The sequence below is a fragment of the Strigops habroptila genome, chromosome 7 (assembly GCF_004027225.2).
Source record: "Strigops habroptila isolate Jane chromosome 7, bStrHab1.2.pri, whole genome shotgun sequence".
Classification (NCBI taxonomy): Eukaryota; Metazoa; Chordata; class Aves; order Psittaciformes; family Psittacidae; genus Strigops; species Strigops habroptila.
The window spans coordinates 61,699,395-61,717,379 of NC_044283.2; the positions used below are offsets into that span (position 1 = coordinate 61,699,395).

General features: G+C 36.9%; 1 protein-coding gene across 5 annotated transcripts in view; it reads right to left on the reverse strand.

Moving 5' to 3' along the window:
- Window positions 1-895: 895 nt before the first annotated feature.
- Window positions 896-17,985, reverse strand: part of DCLK2 (doublecortin like kinase 2) — an 86,707-nt gene continuing 69,617 nt past the window's right edge. Inside the window, exons 10-18 of one of the 5 annotated variants that reach the window (XM_030491554.1) lie at window positions 17,798-17,917; window positions 15,721-15,867; window positions 13,435-13,568; window positions 12,073-12,150; window positions 10,369-10,465; window positions 8,381-8,461; window positions 7,095-7,211; window positions 5,109-5,121; window positions 896-2,349 (exon numbers count right to left, since the gene is read on the reverse strand). In XM_030491554.1, the coding sequence (XP_030347414.1) occupies window positions 2,333-2,349; window positions 5,109-5,121; window positions 7,095-7,211; window positions 8,381-8,461; window positions 10,369-10,465; window positions 12,073-12,150; window positions 13,435-13,568; window positions 15,721-15,867; window positions 17,798-17,917 (804 nt within the window). In that variant the 3' untranslated portion in view covers window positions 896-2,332. Of the gene's footprint in view, window positions 2,350-5,108; window positions 5,122-5,961; window positions 6,045-7,094; window positions 7,212-8,380; window positions 8,462-10,368; window positions 10,466-12,072; window positions 12,151-13,434; window positions 13,569-15,720; window positions 15,868-17,797; window positions 17,918-17,985 lie in introns of all 5 variants that reach the window. The other 4 variants (XR_003992174.1, XR_003992173.1, XM_030491552.1 and 1 more) reach the window with 4 other exon arrangements.

Consider the following 17,985-nt stretch of genomic DNA (forward strand, 5'->3'; position numbering starts at 1 on the left):
TTTCATCCGATTATGTATGATCATCTCTTCCAACTGTCATCACTATTTTTAAATAGGTGTTTTGGCATAGTTTGTCAACTGCTTCTGCTCTGTGAATCCAAATACTTGTCTGAGACTGCTTAAATGTCGATCAGTAGTGATCTTAGAGACATGAATTCAGGGTATGTATGTCTTTACTCTCTTCTTCAGAACTGGTAGCTTTTGACCAGGCAAATTATCATCCTTTCTTTTATATATGCATGAGATTTTGTTTAACACAACACGTTAGATAGCTCAGCTACATCATGACAGTTTTTTCTTCATAAAATAAATAGGCCTCAGGCAGCTGAATATCCATCCTCGCATTAAAAAATGGAACTCAAGCCAGGGCTCATCACTTTGTTGCTGCTTCTTCTTTACTTACCTCCCAATTCAGCAGCCTATCACTGTCTTCTCTGTAAGGGGCTCCCTTTCCTTGCTGTAGGTGACTGGTTAGCCCACTCCATCAGAAATTATTCATCCTTTCTTTAGGTTAGTCTAAGACTTGTTACAGAATTTACCAACTGCACCCACAGCTAGCTAATGGACTCCTGCTAGTTTCTGTTCTGAGTAAGATTAAAGTGTTATTTTCCTATTTTTGCACTGTAAAAAAATATAAATTTACATAATGTTGTACAAAGGCCATTCCCATCCCTCCCAATCTCTTGAATTTACTCCAGTGAACCTTTTAATTGCATCTTCAAAAGGCGAAACACTCATGTTCAGTCATGTGTTACCTGTATGTTCCACAGGAGTCAATGAACTTTAAAAGGTCATGGGAATCCCTCATATTAATTTTATGAAATCTTTTTGGTAGGTACCTAGCTGTTCCATCTCTCCAGAGAGAATAAGACAACAATTTTGCTGACAAAATAACTGAATTCTCAAAGAAATGAATGGCTTTTTTTAATGAAGAAAGTTTATTGCAGGTCTGTCTTTTACAATTCTAGTAGAAAGTATAGCTAAGAAAGAAAATGATCTATGACCAATTCATAAGAACGAGCAAAGGAAAAGAATAAGCTGAATACATACGATATTGAACTAGGCATTACGGGAAAGAGAACACCTCATCTATCTTGTGACTGCAGATTAAGGATAGCTGTTCCCCAATCCTTGTTTCCAGTGCCTGCACCAGGTGAACAGGGGATAGCACTGACAAACCTTTGATAGCTATTGACAGCAGCCATTTGTAGTAGCTCCTCTATCAGCTCACCCTAAAACTAGGAACTGCTCCATTCATCCTAGCGTAGATAACATGCAGCAGGCTTTCTGTTCACAGGTCCAGAGTAATTTTATTTTATCTAATAGGTAGTCTGACCCTGCAGAAAGGTGTGGATGGGACACTTGGGGTTAGGACAGAAAATGGCTAGAACAAAAAGGCTTCCTTGACTCCAGTCTTTGTTACAAATAAATGTCCAGTGCTCGTGTTTACATCCCAAGTCACTTTATTTAAATTCATATTATCTAAACACTACCCTGCAGCCTGCAAGTCAGATAACAAACATGATGCAAAAACAACCATCCTTCCTGCTATCTCCAATGCTTGTCTCATGATTTTTTACAGTTAGTCCACTAAAAAATTTTTTTTGTGAAAATTTGCCTCTTCAAGTTTAGAAGAAACTTGGCTAAAAATAGAGGCATCAGAATAGAAGGTGAATACAAGTTTTCTTCCCTTATCTTCCTCTCCAACTTTTCTGAGAATCCCTTCAGAAGAACAGCATAGGGCCTGCTTGTAGAGGTGAGGCTAGGTAACTGTTCTTCATCTAACTGCTCATACAAAAATATGGTTAGCTACACCATAAGTTAGTCTATTTCGAGCCCAAGGCTGTGTGAAATGCAGTTAATTAAACTAACACAGATCATCTAAACAATGCCAAAAATCATCTAACATTGCCAGAATCCGTCCCCTTCTGCTGTTCTCAAGACAAGGGCAAAGAGCATTCAAAGCACACTACCACTCACCCACTATTAGATGAGTCTCCCATGACAGAGTCTGCCTTGGGCTCGCCACGAGAGGGTGCAAGCGAACTGAAAACAAACTTGGCATGTGAAATGAAGAGAAACTGTGGCGAGAGCCTAGGGAGCTTCTTGGATTTGGTTTCATCAGTCCTACGCACCAGGCTCATCCCCAGCACTCTGAGGAGATACTGAGGCAGGGAGCATGGGGGATCTGAGTGGCTCAGAAGCAGCAGGGAAGAGGGTCTCGGACCCAGCCACATGAGGATCATCAGCTGCAGCAGTAATTGCAGAAATTTTCTCCATTCCAGCTCTACCAGAGTCCTGACAGCGCTTGCTGCAGAAAATCTGACTCTCTTTATCTAGAGCTGTGTTCTAAAAACAAATGAAAAAAACAAGGTAACATATGAAAATAGCAGTTACACAAAAAAACCCTGTCTTAACTTAAGGGTTAGAACAATCTACAAGACATGAAGTGCATGCATTAGAGCCAGGAAAGAAAGGAGAAATAATATTAGAAATCTTATATATAATTAATTGTAGCTTTTTGTGGTGCTGACTTTGGAAAACGTAAGGAAAACTTATCTTGCAGACATATGCTTGCCATGATGATGCGAGTTTAAAATTTTGTCTCTCAAGTCTGATGTGGAAAAAAAATGACATGATTGGTTATGATAGAGCAGCAACTCTTCATACTAGCTATTAGTAAAATTTATGTACCTGTGTTTTTGCAGACGTAAGGACTCATATGATGCTTAGTGAAAATTTAATAATACAAACTACATGGTAAAGACATTTGTGAAGATGACAGAGGAAAACTTAACGATTTTTCCCCCCTTAAAGGGTCTACTCTTCTGCTTATTGTTTAGAGTAGGTAAATGGCCTCTCATGATGCTGACACAGTGGCAAAAGGGCGTCATTTCTGAATACTATACTTAAAAAAGGACTTTACTGGAGAAGACAGCAGCAGGTTAGAATGAAAACTGAGAACCGTATAGTGCAGTAGGTGGATTATCTGGAGTATGTGGTGTGTCTGCTGAAGCTGACAACTTTCATACCCTCTGAAAGTTATATTAAACCACAGTGTAATGTTTAATTGCTAGCGGAATGTCTGAAGTTACCTAGAGGGAAATGTAGTAGTTCTTGTGTCAGAATCATATGTCAAAATTGCTTTCTAAGACTTGGAGGGACAGCATAATTTATCTCGTTTCACAGTTTGAAGGCTGACACTGATCATGATAAATCCAGCATCTCTTGTCTTAACTATTTATTTTGTGGAAGATATTCAAGAACTGGTGGTAATACAGATTTCAGTTAATACAAATTAAGTAAGTTTTGTAGCTTTTCCAGTTATGAGGAATGATGGAAGGTACACTTACTCTGGTCACGTACAGCTTGGGCTTTCTACAGTAATCTGCAAATGTGGACACCTGAACTGAGGAGCAGAGCAGAAATACATGTTCCACCTCTCTGGCACCCCCCGCATATGTATGTGTAAGCATTTTGTGTGTTTTATATTTATGTCTACATTTATGTGGAATTTCCTATTTTGAGCTGGGATGTACTAATTGTGAAGCAAGGTCAGGTCCTCTGTCTTTTCTTTAACAATTTCTTTTTTTTCATTGACTGCTCAGGAGGACTTGCTTTACCAATGTGAAAACTTCTCTGTATTCTTAGTGGCATTTGTATAGTACACTATTCACTAAAATATGTGGGTTTAGATACTGAAATAATTTTCTGATACAACTTAAATTTATTATGTATTTTTTTTCAGATGTGGTTTACTGCATCAGAATTATCAAGGACAGCTGAAATAAGGTATTTAGCCTCTTTTTTTCCAAAGTGATCATATAGCTTGGTAGTAAAAACTTATTTCATTATGGGATACCCGAATTCAAATTTTGCTTTTTCCTGACTCAGCAAAGAGAGCTGGACTAGTATCTCTCATTTTCTCAGAAGACTTATAGAATTTGCAGGTATACAGATGGTGGGTTGTTCTGTAATCAGTCTCACTCAGACTCTCCTGCTGAAACTACTCTAATTTTGTATAATTAGGTGGCTATGTGTTTGGGGCAAGGGAAGTAGCAAGGAGCCTCACCATACACCTACACAGAAAGCCTTCCTGCCAGGCTTTTTCAGACCAAAGTACTGAGTATAAAAGTTCCCAAAAGAAAAGGGTAAGTATTTTGGGTTTAGGGTGGGTTTTGTGGGGTTTTGTTTCTTTCTTTGTTTTTAAATTGAGTTACATGCATACAGGTACAAGGAGAAAAATTAGTACACAATTGAATTCTCTGCTACTAACAATCAACTCTTACAAATGGAGCATGCAAGGAAATGACAAGCTGAGCTATATCTAGGCTTTTGAGATTAATAATGAGAAAAATATTTCACATCATAGCTAAAGTAGCTGCTATGCTGGCAGGATTGCATTTCCTTTCTTGCTTGCTGGAAAAAGGGTTGTGAATAAACAGGTTTCTGCTATTTCAGTGGCAGGAAAAGTTATTTAAAAGGGAAAGGAAATGCTTTCAGTTCATGCTGATGGTTGATTTTCTCCTGTGCTATCCTCACAGTGCATACCTATGTAATGCAATTTAGTTTGTGTTTTGGGGGCTTTGGGTTTTTTTGTTTTGTTTGGGTTTTTTTTTAAGACTGAAGAGGAGGCTTAATTTTACTGTTACTAAGAAAGAATGACTTTTTACGAATTTTGGACTGATTACTTTCTGACTAGCTCTGTGATACTATAAAGGCTGAAATGACAATTAAAATTTTTATTTCAAATGGAAAGAATGCTTATTTCAGTGGTTTTGGGGTTTTTTTTTCCAATAATTGCTTTTGCATATTCTAAGATACATACATGCACAAAATTATTCCCAGGAGAATAGACCAAGACATGTCTGAGGAAGCAAAAAAATAGCCAGTTACATCAGTGTTTCCTTAGAATATTTCAAATATGCATCACTTAATACAGAAAACTTCTTTGTAAGTGTTTGAAAGATTTTTCCTTTACTGGTTTTGTGTGGCTGTAAAACTCTTTCCACTTCAGACTGGCTGAATTATTTCTCCTTTCTTCTTGTTAAAAATGGAGAACATGTATTTTTTGTGCAGCAGAACAAAGCATCGCAGTTAGTACGTACCATTGCCTTGGACCTACTCAGAGGAAAGCAATGCAGGCGTTGGGAAAGGAGGAAAAAGGAAGGAAGCAAGGGACAGAAACTAGACTTACTTTAAGCAGAACACAATTGCAACAAATTTAGAATTACAGAACGTTTTGAAATTGACAAAAAAAAAAAAAAAATCAGTAATGAATTAACAGCAGCATGCTTTTAGGGGCAGAGAGGGTCTCCTGTGCAAGAACACTGAAGTAGGTATGTGCAGTTTTACCTATCTGCCACATGATGATATTATCTGCATTGACCAAATGACAATATTTGAATGAAGTGATGCTAAAAGGGATTCCATTTAATATGCAGGTGGACTAATATAGCAATGCACTGCAATACATGAGAATTACAATACTGTGCTTGTCTGAATCTGAATGTTTTTAAGCAATGAGTGCTAGTATACAAGTAAAGAACTTCTTAACATGAAGACAATTAAATTTCAATGCTCTAGATAAACTGGGGCAAGAATAACAAATTGGGGGCTTAACCCTCATTAGATTACAGTGTTTTGAACAAGAAGTTACTTTTATCTTCAGCAATAACTGGGAAGTACATCCATAAATAAATAATTATGCTTTTACATCCTTCCATTCCTGTAAGAAGGAAATTAGGTAGGAAAAGGGAAAATGCAAAGTTTCAATGAGGTGTACTTTCCTGGTTTAAGGAATGTCAGTAGCTAACAGACTTGGAAAAAACCCCACATCAATAAGAAGCCAGAAGCTATGCTGTGTCAGAGATCTGAGACAGGCTTAAGTGGCATGCAAGTTGGAGAGGGGCTGAGAGTTAGAATTAAAATTGCTCTTATTATATATAGTGCATTTTATACCAGTTTTCAGCTTCAGGCTTATCCATAGTCTCAACAGTATAAAGAATGAAGCTCTGAAGTCCCTCTCAAACTGTCAAGTCAAACTGTCAAATGAAATGTAGACAACAGCATGAACCTGAAATCCATATTCTGACTGCTCTATTTTTTATGTTACCACTTTTCCTACATTTAATCTTTGGCCTATTCATATAAATGTATTTGAAAAATCATAGAAACATAATTTAAATTTACCTACTTTCAGATGATTAGAACAATTCTTTGTTAACATAAATGGGCTGGACTTTGAGAGTAATTAATATTAATGGGGAGGGGTGAGGGTGGAATTTACTGTTATGTTCCTACCATAGGTGGTTTTAGTTTTCTTCTAGTAACTGAAGTGTGCGCAGTGTCCATCCTTGCATTAGATGAGAGTGGACCACAATAAGAACAGAATGGCAGTTCACTCTCTAAAGCAGTTGCATATTCTCTGCAAAAGCGCAGGGTCAGTTACAAGTGCAGTTCTGAGTATTGATCGCAGTAAACTCAGTTTCTTCTACCATGATTCTACACATCTGTCTTCTGGAATTACTGTTTATGTAAGTTCAACTATAGGTCATTGGGGTTCCTTTGTATGCTTTGAAGAAAGTTCCCCATTAGGAAACACAAAGTACACAGCAGGGGTTAGACTGGGACAAAATGAATGTGGTAAACCTTCAATACTACAAAGAAATTTTCTGAAATAGAGTCTGGTTTCCCAGCAAGTGTAGTGTTGAACAACAGCAGCCTTAAGACCAAGCAATACTTGGTTGGGCAGAGGCAAAGAGCCTACTTAACTAACTAGGTGGTCAGCATGATAAAACATTACAGTTTTTATAATAAAAGATTTCAAATCATTAATAAGCTTTGTTTCAACATACAACTACTTAGTGTTTACATGTTTCTGTTTGAAAGCTTGTTTTTGTAGCTTAGCTAGCACATTGATAGACTTGGTTGCTCTCAAGCAATGGTGAGACGATCCATACTATACATAAATAAAGACTAGAATTAAAGACTGTTCTAGCTTTGCTATTCTTGCACCACACATGCTCATAGAGCACTGTTAGAAAAATATGCAAAGTATAATATCAATGTATAAAAATGTTAATTTCTCTTACCATGATGACAGAAACCCCAGCAGATGTGTTATTTTGCTTGGGTAGGGTATTATTAAAGTGCTGCTTCAGTTTACCTGTTACTTCAGCTTGCATATTATTCTCCTGGGAAGCATCATCCTGTATAAGAATAAATGCAATATTCAAGTCAGGGAAAACCCAAAAGTATGTTTGAATGTAATTAATTGAATATTATCCTCAGGTACTTCCTGCTTTTTAATGCAAAGTAAGCATTCAGACAGGTAGCCAAAAAGTGAATGCCCTCTGCTATGTGAGATATAGTTCAAAAGTATTTAGACAAATTACAGAGGAAAAAAACAGAGCAATCACTGTTTCATGTATGAACTTCTATTTCTTAAAATGGCATGAGATGCTGTATACTTTCAGTCCATTGATTTGTCCCACATAAGCTGCAAGTTTAATTCAAGCAAATTAAAAATAACATGCTTGAAATAATGTTTAAAAGCGTATTTGTCATTTGGCTTTCTTTTAAATCTTAAATGGGCCATCATGTCCTAACTTTGGAAACATTATACAGTACCACAAATACGTTTGAGAGGAACTGTATGCATAGACGCATTACAGTTGTCTCCTCCTGTTTGAGGGAACTCCACAGATCTTATTCAGTCCCTCTTTTAAAATGTGTGTGGAAATAAACATTGAGTATGTACATGTAAACTTAGTATTTATTAATAATGAACTGATTTTAAATCAATAAGCAATGCACTTTGGTGTTCCCCATTGTTGCTGCCCAAACAGGTGAAAGACCCAGCAGCAACCAGCTTAGTGCCTATGTTAAATTAGGTATTTTATTTGCTAATTTTAATTTCATTATGAAGCTTGAAGTGCTATGAGAAACAGGAGATTGTACTTTAAGCAGCATTGAAGCAAGTAAGATGCCAACACGCACAACAGTGCTTCCACATACACATTTTTTGATTACTTTTTTCTAGGTTGAACGTGAATAACAAAAAAGATGTTCAAGTTGCACATCTGCCTGTCATGCTATGTTAAGCAGGGCTATAGCAATCCCCAGCACCTACTAACTGCTATCAGCAAGAGATACCCTCACTCTCTTCTTCCAGAATACAGAAGCTAACAGTTCTGCTGTTAGAGCTGCAGCTAACTTCAGACACTTGCTGCTCTCTCTTACATGGAAATGAGACTAGTAGTTCAGTAAACAGAAATGGGCATAGAAGAAGAAGAGTATTGCTGCTTCTGAAAACCACACCTTAGCGATTAGATTTAGAGATATAATATCAAATCAGAGACAAATGTAATTTACTTACTGACACCCAGGGATGGCTTAGGATCTGTGCTGCTGTGTACCGAGCTTCAGCATTCACATGTAACATCAGGCTAATTAACTCCTTTATTAAGAAAGAAAAAAAAAGAAAGAAGAGTTTGAGGAGAGTGAGGAACAACACTACAATTGAAAATATTGTTGCATCAAGTTCTTGCTATCTGGGTAAAAAAAAAAAAAAAACCCACCAGCTTACACTGATACCAGTGTGACTTTAGTGGCACAAAAAAATTTGCCATTTAGTTTTAAGAGTATGCTGGACAGCATATTTCGTATCAACTTCCTTATCATATTCATGTATCTCTGAGTCTGCCATAATGTTCTAGTTTGTTCTCTATATATTCAGGCAGGTGACCAGAATGAAAACAAACTTAGGATGGATGAGATCCTTTACGGGCATGCACAATAATAACAGTACATAAAGAGCACATATCAGAGGCAAGAAACTGCATCTGAAATTCAAGAACCTGCTGAAATTATTTGAAAACTACGTTCTCTTCTGTGTTGCTCCAGAAGAATAAAAGACATTTAACACATTTCACCAGCTAAGGATCACCTGGTATAGCAAAAAGCAGATAAGATGATAGAAATAGAAAAAATGCTTAATTAATTCTACTAATGATATGGTTAATCCCAAAAGATTTGGTAGTGTGGCTTTCATCATATTTTAGAGGCACCTGAGAAGATGTCATTAGCTTTATCAAGTATTTCCATGGGTCTTCTCTTAAAAGTGGCTATAGATAAGGCTTAAGAGGTCATTGATATCAAGCAGTTAGTAAAAAAACCCAAAAAACCAAACCCAAAACAAAACCCCAAAACACACAAAAAACCCCCAAACAAATAAATACCCCCCCCCCAAATGAAAAACCCCAAAACAAAACAACAAACCCACCCCAACCGACTCACTTCAATTGTTTATTCATTCAAGTTTACTCTTACGCAACTAACTACTGGTGTAATTCTTGGTCCTGCAAGCCTATTAAGACAATTATGTCCCCCTCCCAAATGAACAACTTCATGTCTTTTGAGCCAAATTCCTCGTCAAAAAAACTTTTATAGCCTCCAAATTTTCAGTCTTCATCTTCTTACCAAGAGTATTTCAAGGAACTATAGTTCATGACTTCAGTTTTGGGAAATGGCTTCTTCAATCAGATAAAAAGATACCTAACTCAGAGGTTTTTCAACTAGCCAGGTTATTTAGTCTGTGTAAGTCTTAGTGAAAGGTCACCTTTAGTACCAAGACTGAAGGCCCTGTTTGTTCAGAACGCATGTCTGGAAGAGTGTGAGATGACTGGAGCTTGGGAAATGTTGGCAAATGGATAAACAGCTGTTGGGAAATGCAAAAGAAATTCAACTTCTCATTGGCTGGATAACAAATAATCTCCACTTGCTAATTAGAGTCCTCAGATATTGTTCAGAGCATGTTACTGAGTTAGCTTGAGAAGTCGGGCTTAAAAGTTGGAAACTTTATCTTACACACAACCATTTTCAACACAAATGGCAATAACACAAGAACTATTAGCAATGACAAATTGAGCTGGCTCCACCTCTTGAAAATTTCTAATAACTGGCTCAAGTAAAATAGGAACAAAGATGTCAATTACATTCAGTCCACATAGCAATAATTATTCTTTTAACAGTGACAGGAGCGAAAAATTCAGGGACACTTACTTATTTTACAGCTGAAGCACTGAACCTTCTATAATAATCCATCATTAAGTAAACTGAATAGCATGTGATGTTCAGTGAATGCAGTTAGCATTCTGCTACACTTATTCACTCAGACAATAACATGATGGCCTGCACAATCTGAGCTTTCATTAAGCACAGTTAAGCTAACTAACTAAAAAGACACAGCAGCTGGAAGACTGGGTAAGAGTCTGTTTTGAATCTTGCACTCTGCCTTTCCAACTGCGCACAGTCTTTTCAGTGGCTTGTCGGAAACACTATTTCAAGTGGAAAAGATATCCATACCTTTGCTGAATCAGTGATGTTATCCCAGTAGGGAGAAGGAAATTCCAGCTTCCCAACAAGTATCTGATCAAAGAGATCTTCCTGAAGATTGTTTTCACTGTAGAACAGCAGTAATGAAAAAGACCATGATAAAGAAGTCAATTTGTCATGTGAATTTATAACTTGATTTGAGGATGGAACAGAAATGATGTTGTATCAACTACTACAAATGCACAATTGGCAAGCTTATATTATGGCAACACTTCTGAGGTGTTTGGCATAGTTACGCTGTCAGACGTGATGAGAACAGAAAAACTAATACATTGAGGTGAAAAATACATATTGACGTGAAAGGACTTCCCCTGGAATAGAGACTGCATAGCTAACGTACAGGAACAGGAAAGGTGATTAAAAAAATAAGTCACTTGACAGCCTAAGTTCTAAAGTATCTGCTGCAGAAAGCACATGATGGGGGGAGAAGGGTAGTGAAATGAGCCTTTCCTGTTAAACTGTCACAACAGGAGAATTTTCAGAAATTCAAAGGGAAGATATGGAAAAGGCAGGATACACTTAGTTTACTGAATACTGGCAGGCTGCTGATACTGAAAGGATAAGTACTTTTGTGTCAAAAACATGGTATCGTAAATATTCAGAGATCAATGGCAACATTTTTTGTTTTTTTTAACTTGTTTGTTGGCCCCAGCCACTGTGAACATCCACCCAACCTATTTCTGTAATGAACAATTGACTTGTTAAGTTGGTTTTGCAATAAATATTTATTAACCTTGGTTAAGACCTGATTCTAATACATGGTGTGGACCTTCTCCATGCCCAACCCCCAAAATCTATTCAAAGCAATTGCCATTTGTTTATAAAAAATATCTTTCAAAACATGTTTTCAGTTTTAAACATGAACTATCCACATGCAAAAAATAAATACCTAACCTAAATGCTTTTTTTTCTTTTTCTCTCCCCCCCCCCCCACTCCCGGCAATTGTTTTTATGTTATTCTTTGCAAAATAAATATTCAGTCTGGTGATTTTTAGTTAAAAACTAAGTATTTTGCTGTCAAAGTGGACAAACAGACTGAAAAAATAACTCATATGTTGAGGCGAATTCTCTATTAAAATGTGCCAATTCCTTCTTATTCCCTGGAAAAAAATTGCCGAGGCACAAAGCATATCCATGTGAATTTTAGTAGAACTCATACATATTGTGACATTGAATAGCAAGAAACCCGTTTGAAAACTCCATCGTTCATATGATACTTACCAGAAAGCTTAACAAGGTTAAAAATGCAGCATAAATTCTTCCCCTCACCTCAGTTTACCATTTAACCTCCACCCTCAACACTACACACCAGTTAAGCTGCTATCCCCAAACAGAAACACTAGAGGGCAAAGTATACACGTTCATGGAACGGGAATACACAGCGGACAAAAGGAGAAGGAACTGTACGCTCACTCTATGATATCCCTGCACACAGCAGTAAACCAGTTGCTCCCTTAGAAAGATAGTAAATAAAATTGATCCAAAACGTGAAAAGAGCGACAAGGGAAAACAATTAAAAAAGAAAAAAAAAGGAACGAAAAGGTAAAAAGAACGTGTCAATCTAATCCACTTTATTTCTCTAGGATGCCTTCTTCAGGGAGATAGATAGTAAGATTTGCTCAGAAAGAACATGGTTTTTTACTGTTTTTCCCTTTGACATAGAGGGACACTCACCTGCGAAAAGGTGGAAATCCACATAACAGTATGTATGTGATCACACCTGCAGCCCAAATATCCACCTTTAAGCCATATCTGAGAAAACAAGACTGTGTTACTTGTGCTAGATTTAAAAAAAAAAAAAAAAAAAAAAAAAAGACATTCCAATAAAAAACCTGGTTATATTTACATGAATATATATTGAGAATCTGCTCTAAGTTACTTGCTGATGTAGAAATGTATTTTGTACATAAGCACCATTTTACTTAGCATCCCTCACAGTCTTAGAAAACCATAACATCATTTTTCCTTCCCCCCCCCCCCCCCCCCCCAAGCCTCAAGGCTCTCCAGGGTTTTCTGAATATACTCAGATTCAATTCACTATGAAGGTTTCCCAGTCCAGAATCACTAATGATAAAAGACATGGATGTGCTTTCTTAGTCCCCACAGCGGAGTAACTATCTGTAAGGTTATCATGTGTTGCTAAGCAACAAGAAATATACCAGTTCTCCAGTCTCTTGAGTGAGTAACACAGGAAAAAAGAACTGCACTTTTCTTTTAAAGCACAGAAATTAAAACACTAGAGGTCAAAAAGAGGTCTTTTTTCCTATTCCTTTCTATCCAGGAGATTCAGTTTGTCAAAATCTAAAACATGCAAATGAAGGTGCCCTTTGACACTGCAGCTGTGAAATATGTCTTGATATGACAAGTGCACTGAACAGTGCTTGAAACAATACAACAAACCTCCCTCCATTAAGAAGACTAAATTCAGAATGGTCACAGCTATGGCAAGAGCCAGCTAGCATGGAATTGAGGTCTAATAGGTCTAAACCGAAAGATGACTTATGAAATTCTACCATTTTACAAAATTATTTTGTATTTATGCAACCACCTGTTAAATACAGAAAAATGAGGTGGTTTAATTAAACCAACAGTTATCAAATAGCATGTGTCACCCAAAGAAGGTCACTTTAGATGTGCTCTGAGAACAGGTTTAGACTAGGTGACCTCTGAAGTCTCTTCCCATACAAATTTTTCTGTTCTGAACATGAACAGTGTGTTTGTTTTTCCCCAAGCATCTGCCACGGCTGCTACAATGGGCTCTGAACAGTGAGGTGAGGGAACACAAACCAGTAAGACTACACTGCACCAGCTCTGGTCCTAGGGAGATGACAAGGAGGTAAAAATGAATCCGGGGAGCAGAATGAGTGAGGAAACCGGCCTTTTCAAGGAACTGAATGATGCTTATTTTGTCATAAGTGCTTTGGTTACAAAATGATGAATGACCAGCCTGCCAGAGCATTCTAGTTCTAACAACAGTTAGGAGCTACCTGCCAAAAATAACTGGTTAAAAGATCTATGTCTGTCAGTCATCCTCACCCTGTCTCTGCAATGATTTCTGGAGCCACATAGGTGGGTGTACCACAGACAGTAAATAATGGTCCTTCAACCACAGTTGCCAGTCCAAAGTCTCCTAGCTTCAAAGACTTGGTTCCATCTGGATATTCACATACCTAGAACCAACAAAATAAAAACAGAATGAGGAGAAGAACATCTGCATTTTTAAAATCCTATTATTTTCCAAACAAATTAAAATCAGGAAAAAGAAGCAACTTCCACAGTGCTGTAGGGAAAGAAGAGAAAAATGGTATGACCATTGATTGCCATAGTGCAGCTGGAGCTAGTGTTCATTGGAGCTGTCTGCCAGCTATCTAGGTCAGACCATGATACAGCCTTCAGCAACTACAGGGGGAGGAAAAATCCCAATCCGAGAATGCTGAGAAGTTTTAAATATATTAAGAAAAATATAAAACTATACTTCCATTTGATTGCGACCTAGAGTTTAAAATGGGATTGGCAGCTACAATCAGATTTATTTAACATCTGTGACTAATTTAGCATAAATCTAGTCTGCATACTGAATATTTCATAGGCAAATGTCTTCCCTAAACTTAGTCTAGGCAAGTTCAGTATGGGAGTGAGAAAGCTGACTGACAAGTGTTCAGGTTTCTGTGCAGACCCAAGTGTTTCCTTACAGCAAAGGAAACAACATCCCTAAGAAACTAATCTCAGTTTTGTTCTTAGAGTAAAACATTTATGTTGATATGATTTCAATGGGATCTAGTTTTCTAGAATGTAGGACTCCAGAATTTCCAGAATGGATGAATTAATTCGATTTACTCAACTAAATACTGTAAGGCAGTAACACCTTCCTTCATTCTCCTGTGTAATTCATATAATTAATGGAAACACTTGTTCTCCTTCATATAACATCTCTGTATCCGCTATTACTCTTATTTTTTGTATTTTTAAATGCATGACTAGTAAAGAGAATGCAATTCAGATGGCCGGATGACCCTGTGCAAACTAACTACTAACTTAGTAGTAGAACTAACTGCTTGAAATTATAGGTAGCAATTGATGGGAATTATTTGCATTTACATTCAATACCAGTATGTTATCTTAACATTCTGCCGCTGTCAATCACAGTGAATAAGATTTGCATCTGTTGAGTAATCTCTTTAGGCTTCTAGGCAAAAAGGACATTTGTGCTGATTTAATCACTAATGAGAGCTTAAAATTTCTTTGAACTGGCTGTGTTTGAAGATGCACTGATAGTGTGACTTCAACCTTCATTGTCTTTCTCTGAAGTGCTATGTTGCTGTGACTACATTTTTAGACGAAGCACACACTCTTCCCCCTTCCTTTGGCTAAACAATCTAATTTATTTGAGGGCTTATTTAAATTGCTAAACACTGTCAGTGGAATTAGTTGGGAAAGAATTGACTATTAATTGTAAAATATTTTCAGGTTCTGATGCTATCTTTGTAATAGTTTAAAATCTAGTCTGGGATAAGCCACGACTCCGACTCTGTTTGCAACCTCATTAAACAGGATTGACAAACACCACAGAAGGCTTTAAGAAATGCCTACTGAGTGTGGATGAAAGCTGCTAGCATTCCTGATGACAGTGGCTCAAGCAGGGAAGATTATGGCCCTGTTCAGTGTACAACACATAGTATCTAATACTCAGTATCTAATACATAAATATAACCTCTGTGTATAAGCAAGATAGCATGCTGTTCCCATTCTGTGAACTGTAGTCCAAACAGTTCTCAAAGCAGACTTCATGGTAATTCTTGTCAACACATTTTATATCTCTGCTGAAAACAAAAGTAGTCAGTACCGTACACTAGGACAAAACAAATGTATGGATAGAGTTAGTTACTGATTAGAATACTGGTAAATCATCAGAAAGATGTTCCTACTATGGCAGTGAAAGAGGAAAAAAAAATTTGCTTGAGATGCTAACCATATGATCGTTCAAAGAAATGGCACTCAGCCCACCTTTTCTCCCACTCGCAAGCTATAATAAATAATTCATCAATATAGCTTTAAAATTAATTGTTTTATGAGACAACACTCCTGCTTATCCAAATGGCAACCAATTAAAATGTAAATAAAGATAGCTATAAGGACAGGTCTGAGCACAGCTCACTTGGGTTATGGTGATTGCTATCTCGTGGCAGAAGAATTGTTTCATACATGCTTACTCTAAATTAATATTCCTGCTGTTCTCTGCTCAGCTCCTTGACATTTATATACAAGCATTTGCATTACCGAGAACAAAGTAAGAGAAAATCTTTGAAAATAAATGGGACATACCAGGAGATTTTCTGGCTTGATGTCTCTGTGCACAATGTTGAGACCATGGAGATATCTGAGTGCACTGGCTAGATTGTAGACCATTGCACTCCCATCTCGCTCTGTGTATTTTGTAGAAGAAGTGATAGCATCAAATAGATCTCCCCCCTAAAGAAATGGAAAGATAATAGATCACTACATGAAAAATCATAAGGATGATGATTTCATAAAAAAGCTGTGTAAAATCTTCCTTTACAAAAGGTATGCTCAAGTGGCTGTTCAACAGCAAAAAAATTATTTTGCTGAAATATGATCTTGTCACCAAGATACTAGACTGCAACTTTGGTGTTCTACAGTATTGTCAACTATACTCCAGGCTCCTGGTGTCTAAGTTTAGGCAAATCACAGCTCTTCTCTGTCTTGATTTCATTCTGTTGATCTTCCTATCTTTGATCACTTGTTTATATTACCTACAGGTACAGGCATAGAGTTTCCCTTTTCTCCATCTTATTAATACCTTTACGTAGCAAAACAACAGCCCTGATTTTTAGTAAAGCTTAAAGTAATATAAACTAGCCCAATAATAAAAAACCTAACATAACAAATATGCAGCAATTATAATAAACTGCAAATTGGAATTTCTGTAGATATTGAATATTCTATAAATACTTCTGTAGATGTATGCCCCATCCCTGGAAGTGTTCAAGGCCAAGTTGGATGGAGGTTTGAGCAACCTGGTCTAGTGGAAGGTGTCCATGCCTGTGGCAGGGAGGTTGGAACTAGATGATCCTTAAGGTCCCTTCTAACCCAAGGCATTCTGTGATTCTACGATATTGCAGAAATAATATCTAATAAATATAGCTGAAGAGGACAAACAACATCAGCATGATCTTTTCCAAGCTAAATGATTGTATGATTCTACAACACACCAAAGTGCAGAACCTACAGATGATTTATAAATGTGCCATTTGTGCAGTCTCTGATTATGGATGCCCTATTCCTCTTGGAATACATAACAACATGTAAGCGAGTTACTGATGCAGCATTTCCAGCCATTGCAACAAATTTTATGTGGGTGTCTCTATGATGGTTACTGTGGATACATCTGTAGGAGTGATCTGTCTGAGCTGTGGGTGGCATTCCAAGCATTTCAATACATGTGGAAGAGAAGCAGCAATTCAGGAAAGAGGTGCCAAGATGGCGGTGTATTAAAATATATATTTAAAAAAATACTGTCTTAAAACCAAAAAATCCTCTACTATATAAAAATAACATCTAGAAAGAAAGAGAAATGGGTAGACTACAGAAATTAATTAATTCAACAACTACAGACTTTATTTAGAGGTTTCTTAGGCTGGCAACCATTCTAGAGGGGACTCCTGAATGTAAAAATGTTTTAGACAAATAAAAAGTGATGACGATGATGATGTATATTATTTGTATCTGACATGCCAATCAAGCTGATGTGTACTGTTGCTGTCTATGTACAGAAAACAGACAAGAGAGTGCATGACTAAAACTTATTGCAACTTGTGTGTTCGGTTCACAAGGTGACAGCAAAATGAAGATTTTGTTTTCTCTGTACATGTATGAAAGCAGCATCTATTTTCTGGTGAACTGTAAAAAGGTGAGTGAATGTTTGATATAAGCAAAACAGGTGAGGTTTTTTGAGTTTTAATTTTGCTGGACCATAATCACTTGAGTTTAAACTATTCATTGTATCTATTTTCTACTCAGATAAATCTATTAAAGAGATTTTTTTTCTTTAAAGCAAATAATTAAAGATAGTTAAATTCAGATGTTCTGTCAGTAAATGCATATCACTATTACCCCCTGCATATTGTAAACATGATATAAAAACCACTACCCACTTGTCGCATAGTAAAATCACCTCAAATCTGTGTAATTCTAAGTGCAACTGAAGACACATAAATTCCATTAATATAACTGATTGACAAGAGTATTTGCATGATTAAAAATGCAAGTTGCCACTGAAATCTTATCTGATTATGTCTCCCAAGATCTTAATGTTCCTAGATACTTCTCAGATTCCACACCAACACAGAGAATTAGAAAGAAAAATTCTCCTTACTCTTACCTTGACCAGCTCCATCACAAGATAGAGTTCTGTTGGGGTGTCCATTTCCTCTATAAGCATAATGATATTTGGATGCTTCACGCGACGCAGAATAGACACTTCATTTTCAATCAGGTGTTCCTGTTCAGAAAAGAGGACAGACATTTATCTGAATAGACATGAAATTGCCAATTCACTTTTCCTTTGAT